General features: G+C 36.1%; 1 protein-coding gene across 2 annotated transcripts; it reads left to right on the forward strand.

Annotated features, from left to right (window-relative positions):
• Nucleotides 1-1,240: 1,240 nt before the first annotated feature.
• On the forward strand, nt 1,241-9,125 carry LOC139507595 (uncharacterized). Of its 2 annotated transcripts, none has more exons than XM_071295810.1 (2): nt 1,241-1,331; nt 1,868-9,125. In XM_071295810.1, exon 2 carries the CDS (start codon nt 2,132-2,134, stop codon nt 8,231-8,233), a length of 6,102 nt encoding a protein of 2,033 aa, XP_071151911.1. In that variant the 5' UTR covers nt 1,241-1,331; nt 1,868-2,131; the 3' UTR covers nt 8,234-9,125. The 2 variants fall into 2 exon arrangements, 1 of the variants encoding a protein (XP_071151911.1); XR_011660764.1 differs by having other exon boundaries at nt 1,282-8,429; nt 8,966-9,125.
• The last annotated feature ends 462 nt before the right edge of the window (nt 9,126-9,587 follow it).

Consider the following 9,587-nt stretch of genomic DNA (forward strand, 5'->3'; position numbering starts at 1 on the left):
AATATGCAATTGTGCCAATTTTTTTTAAAAGAAAATGAGATTTCAGTAGATATGATACACCAATTGTTATCGATGTAACAATGAGTTGACAGCTTTTCATTTTTGGGCCATTTACATTCATATGCAGGAGCCGTTTTTATATTGATCTCTATGCTATTTTTGTCAACACTGCCAAGTTTAATGTTTTAAATTTCAGTTTCAGTTTTCCTTTTCAATCTTCACACATATACCTCAATTGTACTTGCACTTGGTTCATCTGATGCTATGTAAATACCATTTTTGATACCAATCTTACAGTTGCTACAGAGAAATTGAAGGTTCACAATTGGGAAATTGGATTCATCTTTTTTTGTCTAAGCAGTTTGTTTTTAACTGACCTTTATTGTAAATTTTCAGATGTGAGTCAAGACATGAGGCAGGTTTAACTTTATATGTTGTAGCCTTTATGGTAAGCTCGATATGATAGAAACGTTCAACATAGTTATCAAAGTTTGAATCATTTAGTGCTTGCATTTCCTATCATGATTTTCTTGATAGAGGGCTGTTGCTCACAAGGAAACTATTAAATCAAGAGTTCCAAATGGTGAAGTTGAAATCATCATTTCGTAAATTTAACGGACGCCATCACGAGTTGGTGGACCGTTATGGAATAACCGTTTCACAAATGATATCTGATATGTCCTTTACGTCGTAACTACAATCCCCTTCCCTTTCATAAATGTGACCTACCGGATTTGTAATCTCATAAGCAACACGACGGGTACCACATGTGGAGCAGTATCTGCTTACCCTTCTGGAGCATCTGAGATCACCCCTAGTTTTTGGTAAGGTTCGCGTTGTTTATTCTTTAGTTTTCTATGTTGTGTCATGTGTACTATTGTTTGTCTGTTTGTCTTTTTCACTTTTAGCCATATCGTTGTCAGTTTGTTTTCTATTTATGAGTTTGACTGTCCCTCTGGTATCTTTCGTCCCTCCTTTAGTGAAAGAACGTATCGTTATAGCGAATAGTAAAGTAAAATGATACTGATAACTACTTTTTTTTCTTTCGAAGAAATTCTTTTAAGAAAAATTGGGGGAAAAAAAACGAATTCCGAAAAAAATTCAAAATGAAAAGTTAATAATGACGTGACAAAAACGAATTGATGACAATAACAACATTCATAAGTTGTGTACTGACTCGTCCGTAATTATTTCATGATGTTTCCGAAAGTTGACTTACATTTACTATCTTCTTCGTTACTTTCCCCTCTTTTGTAATTTCCCCTCATTTACATGCTCACGTTGATGATTCAGCATCATTTATTGATATATCTGCCAGATTCCGGCACAGTGTAAGTTTATAACATATTGACAATTTGAAGAACTGTTTATTGTAAACATATATAACATGTATTGTGTTTTGATGACGTATAAAACGTTGGGTAAATGACAATGATGACAAATATGCCACGTCACCAGATTATTTGTTTTATTGTTTCACAACCGTTTGTTATTACTTGTAAACACACAGATACAACATTTACACTATAAAAATGTTCTATAAACATTCAAATACCCTTTTTGGTAATTTTTGTATGATTCATAGCACCCCCCTCATTTCGTTATTTTTAAAGTATGGAAAGCAATTCGTGTCATAATTTGCATACATAATTTTTGATACTTGTCGAGTTTTCAACACATTAAAAGCTGTACACACCAGTTTTGACTCACAGTTATGTTACAAACTTGATATATTGTTAATACTTGTATTTTTTATGTGAATGTATGAAACACAATTAGTGTCATAAGCCAACTTTGTATTTTTGTATGTTTTGGCAAATCTTTTTGATTGATAGGTTTTATATTGAGTTTTTATTTGTTCTTTCAGCTTTTTACCGTTTACGTTTGATGTTCACGTTCAGTTTGGAGTTATACTTACCTGTCAACATTTGTAATCATTCATTGAGCACCAGCATACCTTTGTTATTCATGCTACATTGTGTTAATAGAGTGGATTATATGACAATAAATAAAACGGTTATCTTTAATGAAGTCCATTATTTAATGCCCGCAAAGAATAGATGGGAGTCATTACAGTAAAAAGACTAAGGAGATTTGACCGGCTAGTGATATAACTTACCCGGCATTCAAGATGGCTGGTATAGAAGACAATACTGACTCTGCGTCAAGTACTACATCCGAGATGATCAACACTGCGGATACCGATAAAAGATTACGCACACTTACTGAGAGTGGTAAAGAACTTTTTGAAAACAAACAAAGAAAATTTCTGTTGAAAATGCAAATCATAAAAAGTGACCTTCAGCTTTTAGCAAGAAACATTGAACCGTATTCAAATGAGTTAACATCATTACAGGAGCTAAAAACAGAATTCATGAGTGGAACTGTACGTTATGACACAATTTGTAAAGAATACTTAGATTTTCTTTCGAGGACTAACACTGCTGAAGGCATGGATGAAGTTCATAAACTATCAGGTGAAATGCAAGATTTTACGCAATTTGTGGAAACAGAAAGTAAACGAATGAACACATTCATTAATGAGTTACGTGCTATAGAGAGAGAGAATTCCTTAGCTAGCAGAAGTTCTAGGAGAAGCCACTCATCCAGAAAAACACATTGTTCCTCCTCTTCATCAGTTCTTGCAAGAGCAAGGGCCAAAGCTGAAGCTGCAAAGGTGAAAGTTCATTTTGCAGAGAAAGAAACTTTATTATTGAAGGAGAAGGCTCTTATAGAAGAGAAAAGGTCGATAGAATCAGCAAAAGTAGAACGCAAGAAGGCCGACATTGAAGCCGATTTAGACCTGCTTTCTCGACAGAAGGAAGCAGCAGCAGTTGAAGCGGAGGCTAATGCTTTGCAAAATGAATGCGATGAAAATATGTCACAAGTGTTGCCTGATCAACCACCGCTTGATTCGAAATCAAAAACTGCTGCATATATTAATCATGTTCAGAAACAAATTAGTTCAATTGAGATCGACAAAGAAAACACTGATGCATTTCATATCGATAAAGAAAACAAACATTCAACTCATATCGATCAAGAAAACACACATGTCAGTGGAACATTAGACCCACACGCCAACTCGTTCATTCCAAGAAAAAATATTATTGCAGATACGCATGTGTCAGATAATCATCCTTATCCGAGTGATAGAACTCTTGCTACTGATTTCACACGTTTCTTGCTAAAACGTGATCTCTTAATGTCAAGGTTCAATATTTTTAATGACAAACCCGAGTATTATCCATCTTGGAAGGACAGTTTCAAGAAAATAGTGAAAGAGATTGATGCAGATTCAAGTGAGGAAATAGACCTATTGTTAAAGTGGACTGGTCCTAGTTCTAAAACACAAGTTCAAAGTATCAAAGCTGCGAATACTAACAATCCGTCAAGAGCTCTAAAGCTAATCTGGGAGAGATTGAATGAAAGGTATGGTAGCCCAGAGCTTATCGATAGTGCACTCAAGACAAAACTAGCAGCTTTTCCACGCATTACAAACAAAGATTATTTTAAGTTGTATGATCTGTCAGATATCTTGTCAGAGATATCATCCGTGAAAGAAAATGACAATTACAAGGTTATATTTTCCTATTTTGACTCATCAGTTGGTGTAACACCAATCGTAGCTAAGCTTCCATATCAGCTTCAGGAACGATGGACTACTATGGCCGTTAATTATAACGATAAAAACAAAACAATATATCCGCCATTTCATGTATTTGCTCAGTTTATTCAGCAACAAAGTAAGGTAAAGAACAATCCAAGTTTTTTATATGACAGTCAACAGGCAAACACTGGTTTTAAGGATAAACTACCAACAACAAAAGGGAAACTTAATGACGTTCGTTCCAGGAAAACAGACTTCGCTGAAACAAAAAATGAGAGGAGTCAAAGTGTGGATCCACGTGAGAAATGTTTGATTCATGGTACAAACCATACACTTAATGATTGTAGAACATTTAAATCGAAGCCAATACAAGAACGTAGACAATTTTTAAAGTTGAACAAATTATGTTTCGGATGTTGCTTGTCAGTATCACATTTTAAACGGAACTGTCCTAACGCAATCAAATGTGGTGAGTGTGGAAAAACAGATCACCCTACAGCACTGCACATAAAAAATCGTGATCAACAGTCTACAGAGCCATCAGGTCATGGCGGGGAGCCTGTTGATTTGGAACACGAAGTTCAAACTCCTATACAATCAGCATGCACACAGATTTGCATGAATAAATTTGGTGGCAAATCATGTGCAAAGATAATACCAGTAGAAGTTTATCGTAGTGACAATCCGGATAGAAGGCTAAAAGTATATGCTTTAATGGACGATCAATCGAATAGAACCTTAGGAAAATCGGAACTGTTCGATTACTTTGGATCAACGAGTGTCTCTGATTTTACATTGTCAACATGTTCTGGAAAATCTCAAGCATCTGGTCGAAAGCTTAGTGGTTTAGTCGTCGAGTCATTAGATAAACAAACTCAATTTAATGTGCCTGACATTTTAGAGTGTAACCTCATTCCAGATTCTAAAGACGAAATACCTACTCAGGAAGTTGTTTTGTTTCATAATCATCTCAGTGATCTCGTGGAATTTATTGAACCTCTTGACGAAGAGTCCAAAATCTTGCTCTTAATTGGACGCGATCTCATTTCTGCTCATCACGTGCTTGATCAAAGAATTGGATCTGAAAATGCGCCTTACGCACAGAAACTTCCTCTGGGATGGACAGTTATTGGTGAAACTTGTCTCGGAAAACTGCACTATCCAAACGAAACTCGTGTTAAAAAGACATACTTACTTTCTTCAGATAGAATATCGATATTTCCACCGTGTACAAGTGAACTTAAAATTGATGAAGTGCGTACACTTGAAGTTGATGAAAGTGCATACGACAAAATTGGCAAAGATGTGTTTATTCGCCGTCCTGATGATGATAAACCTGGACTGTCTCGTGATGACAGAGAATTTATAGAATCTATGGATACAAACCTTTGGAAGGACTCAAGTGGTAATTGGTCCGCCCCATTACCGTTTCGACAAGATCGTCAAGTTCTACCAAATAACAGAAATCTAGCATGGAAAAGAGCCAAAGGTCTAGATGCAAATCTTCGCAAAGATCTTCAGAAGCGTGAACATTTCTTTACTTTCATGAATACAATTCTAGAAAAGGGTCATGCTGAAAAGGCCCCACATATCAACGATGATCAGGAACAATGGTATTTGCCTATATTCGGGGTTTATCACCCCAAGAAACCTGGGAAACTTCGTGCTGTGTTTGATTCCTCTGCACAATTTGATGGAGTGTCTCTTAACAATGTGTTGCTTAGTGGACCAGATTTGACGAATAATCTTATCGGTGTTTTGCTCCGCTTCCGTAGGGAGCAAGTGGCCATTATGGGCGATATAGAACAAATGTTTTACAGTTTTAAAGTTGATGAAAAACACAGAGACTATCTACGATTTTTCTGGTACACCGACAATGATTTTGACAAACCTCTAACAGTGTATCGCATGTGTGTGCACGTATTCGGCAATAGTCCTAGTCCTGCTATTGCATCATACGGACTTAGAAAAACTGCCATGGAAGGAGAAAATGACTTTGGCTCCGATATGCTTGATTTTGTCACTAGAGATTTTTACGTTGATGATGGTTTAACTTCGAAACCTTCTAGCGCCGAAGCAATTGATCTCATGAAGAGAACTAAGTCAGCTTTAAAATCTATTGGTAATATTCGACTACACAAGATATCTTCAAATGTTGAGGAAGTTATGCATTCGTTTGATAATGAAGATCTTGCAAAGAGTCTTAAGGATCTCGACCTTAGTTCCGATATTCTTCCTGTACAACATAGCCTTGGTATGAACTGGGACCTTGAAACTGATACTTTCATGTACTGCATCGATAGAGATGTCAAACCGTATACTCGTCGAGGATTATTGTCAACAATAAACAGTATATTTGATCCTCTTGGATACTTAGCACCAGTAACTATTAAAGGAAAATTACTGCTTAGATCAGTTATGACAGGACAGATAATGTGGGATGAACCGTTACCGGAAGAGGTTTACAACGAATGGGAATCTTGGAGAACGTCACTCTTTGATTTGGAAAAAGTAAAGTTCAAAAGGATGTTTGTACCTACTTCATTTAGTTTAGCGAAAACAAGGAAGATTCACATTTATTCCGACGCATCAGAGAAGGCAATAGCCGCAGTTGGTTACATACAACTAGATGACGATAAGAATTTTGGTTTTATTATGGGAAAGGCAAAAGTTGCACCCAGTCACACTCATACGATTCCACGCTTAGAACTATGTGGAGCTTTGCTAGCAACAGAAATAGGACAAACAATATCTGACCAGTTAGATATACCTTTGTCTGATATTCAGTATTATACCGATAGTAAAGTTGTACTAGGGTACATCTTCAATTCATCACGACGATTTTACAATTATGTTTCAAACCGTGTTGCGAAAATTCACACAGTGTCAAATTCCGAACAATGGTCTTATGTGCATACAGATGGCAACCCAGCCGATCTGGCAACTCGATCAATAATTCCTTCGAAATTAGAAAATAGTATATGGCTATCTGGTCCGGTGATAAAAATTTATGCCGATCAAACTATTGAAAGCTTTTCTCTCATCAATCCTGACACCGATAACGAAATACGTCCTGACATTACAACTAGAAAAACAACGAGTCTTGAGAAACTCTCCTTGGGATCACAACGATTCGAAAGATTTGGAAACTGGAAGTCACTTGTTAGATCAATTGCGCTGATAAAGAACTTTCTTGTTAATAAAATCTCAAAAGAAACTAGGTGTCGATTCAGGGATGCAGAGATGTTCGTTGTTGGAGTTGTGCAAAACGAGATCTTTTCAGACGAAATTGATTGTATTAAAAATGGCAGGCCACTACGTGGAAATAGTGCACTGTTGCAGTTAAGTCCATTTATTGACAATGAAGGCATTCTGCGTGTTGGTGGGCGTATCAAAATGGCAAATGTACAACCCGATGAAAGGAATCCAATCTTAATACCTAGTAAACATTGGATTGCAACTTTAATAATACGGTACTTTCATCAAAAGATAAAACACCAAGGAAGACAATTTACATCAGGAGCTATACGAACAGGAGGATACTGGATAGTAGGTGAAAAGCGTCTTGTTTCATCAATAATTTACAAGTGTATAACTTGCCGCAAGCTTCGAGGGCATACCGAACAACAAAAAATGGCTGACTTGCCTGAAGACCGTGTGATCCCTGAAACACCATTTACATCTATAGGGATTGACACCTTTGGACCTTGGTCCGTCATAAGCCGACGCACTAGAGGTGGCGTTGCGAAAGCAAAGCGTTGGGCTATCATTTTTACATGTCTAGTCACAAGAGGTGTTCACCTAGAAGTAGTAGAGGAAATGACTTCCTCGTCATTTATTAACGCCTTCAAACGTTTCATAGCTATTCGAGGGGAAGTAAAACTAATTAGGTCTGACAGAGGTACTAATTTCGTCGGAGCCACTGACCAACTAGGTATTGATAGTATCAATGTAGAAGATGGACCAATAAAGGAACATTTATATGATAATGGCATAGAGTGGCATTTTAATTCACCTCATTCATCTCATATGGGAGGTATATGGGAAAGAATGATAAAAACAACGCGATCAATCCTGGACTCTATGTTATCAGAACTTCCTGGAAAAGAACTATCACATGAAGTGTTAGTAACATTGTTAGCGGAAGTGTCTGCGATAATTAACTCCAGGCCTTTAACATGTGTACCTACGGACTCTGATGAGCCATTACCTCTCACACCTAATCTTATCATCACTCAAAAGCCTAGTGTATTAATTCCAAAGGATGTGTCATTCGATTGTAAAGACATGTATTATGCACAGTGGAAGCGTGTACAATACCTTTCAAACGTTTTCTGGAAACGTTGGCGAGTGGAATACTTGCAAACTTTACAATGTCGACAGAAATGGACTCAAGAAAGAGAAAACATTCAAGAAGGAGATGTTGTGTTGCTCAAGGACAATCAAGTTAATCGCTTAAGTTGGCCAATGGGAATAGTCACTAAAACATTCCCTAGTGCTGACAATTTAGTACGTAAGGTAGAAATTCGTATAGTGCGTACTGTGGACAAAGACTGTGTAAAACCAGCTTTCTTCGTTAGACCAGTGACAGAACTTGTGCTATTGTCAAGAACTTATGAATAGTGTAGTGGCATAAATAGCATGCCAGACGGGGAGTGTACTGACTCGTCCGTAATTATTTCATGATGTTTCCGAAAGTTGACTTACATTTACTATCTTCTTCGTTACTTTCCCCTCTTTTGTAATTTCCCCTTATTTACATGCTCACGTTGATGATTCAGCATCATTTATTGATATATCTGCCAGATTCCGGCACAGTGTAAGTTTATAACATATTGACAATTTGAAGAACTGTTTATTGTAAACATATATAACATGTATTGTGTTTTGATGACGTATAAAACGTTGGGTAAATGACAATGATGACAAATATGCCACGTCACCAGATTATTTGTTTTATTGTTTCACAACCGTTTGTTATTACTTGTAAACACACAGATACAACATTTACACTATAAAAATGTTCTATAAACATTAAAATACCCTTTTTGGTAATTTTTGTATGATTCATAGCACCCCCCTCATTTCGTTATTTTTAAAGTATGGAAAGCAATTCGTGTCATAATTTGCATACATAATTTTTGATACTTGTCGAGTTTTCAACACATTAAAAGCTGTACACACCAGTTTTGACTCACAGTTATGTTACAAACTTGATATATTGTTAATACTTGTATTTTTTATGTGAATGTATGGAACACAATTAGTGTCATAAGCCAACTTTGTATTTTTGTATGTTTTGGCAAATCTTTTTGATTGATAGGTTTTATATTGAGTTTTTATTTGTTCTTTCAGCTTTTTACCGTTTACGTTTGATGTTCACGTTCAGTTTGGAGTTATACTTACCTGTCAACATTTGTAATCATTCATTGAGCACCAGCATACCTTTGTTATTCATGCTACATTGTGTTAATAGAGTGGATTATATGACAATAAATAAAACGGTTATCTTTAATGAAGTCCATTATTTAATGCCCGCAAAGAATAGATGGGAGTCATTACAAGTTGGTAAATTCATTTTCATACGTAAAGTAACAAATGGTGAATATCTGGTTTTATAGGTTACTAAACTTCTTATTTGTATTAAAGTCGCATGAAATTCTTATATATTGATAACAATGTGTGAACAAAAAGAACATACATAATATGGAAAAATGTCAAAAATAGGGTACAGTCTATATGTGTCACTACGAAAACAAAGAAAAATTTCACCAAAGAAAGTCATTCTCATTTGAATAAAAGAACATATTTTTAAGAAGAATTTGGTTCCCTGTGGAATGTCGATTATGTGGTCCTTCAAAGTAACAAATATATTAAATATCGAGAAAGCAAGCATCTTGATTATTTCAGTTCCAGAGAATTTATCGACTTTGGCCTTTCACTTTGGCGAAATATAGCGAGGTCAACTCTTGCAATT

This window comes from Mytilus edulis, unplaced genomic scaffold, assembly GCF_963676685.1.
Source record: "Mytilus edulis unplaced genomic scaffold, xbMytEdul2.2 SCAFFOLD_984, whole genome shotgun sequence".
NCBI lineage: Eukaryota > Metazoa > Mollusca > Bivalvia > Mytilida > Mytilidae > Mytilus > Mytilus edulis.

What these genes read in the sequence shown, in the direction of transcription:
- LOC139507595 (XM_071295810.1), top strand. Translation starts at nt 2,132, where the DNA reads ATGGCTGGTATAGAAGACAATACTGACTCTGCGTCAAGTACTACATCC.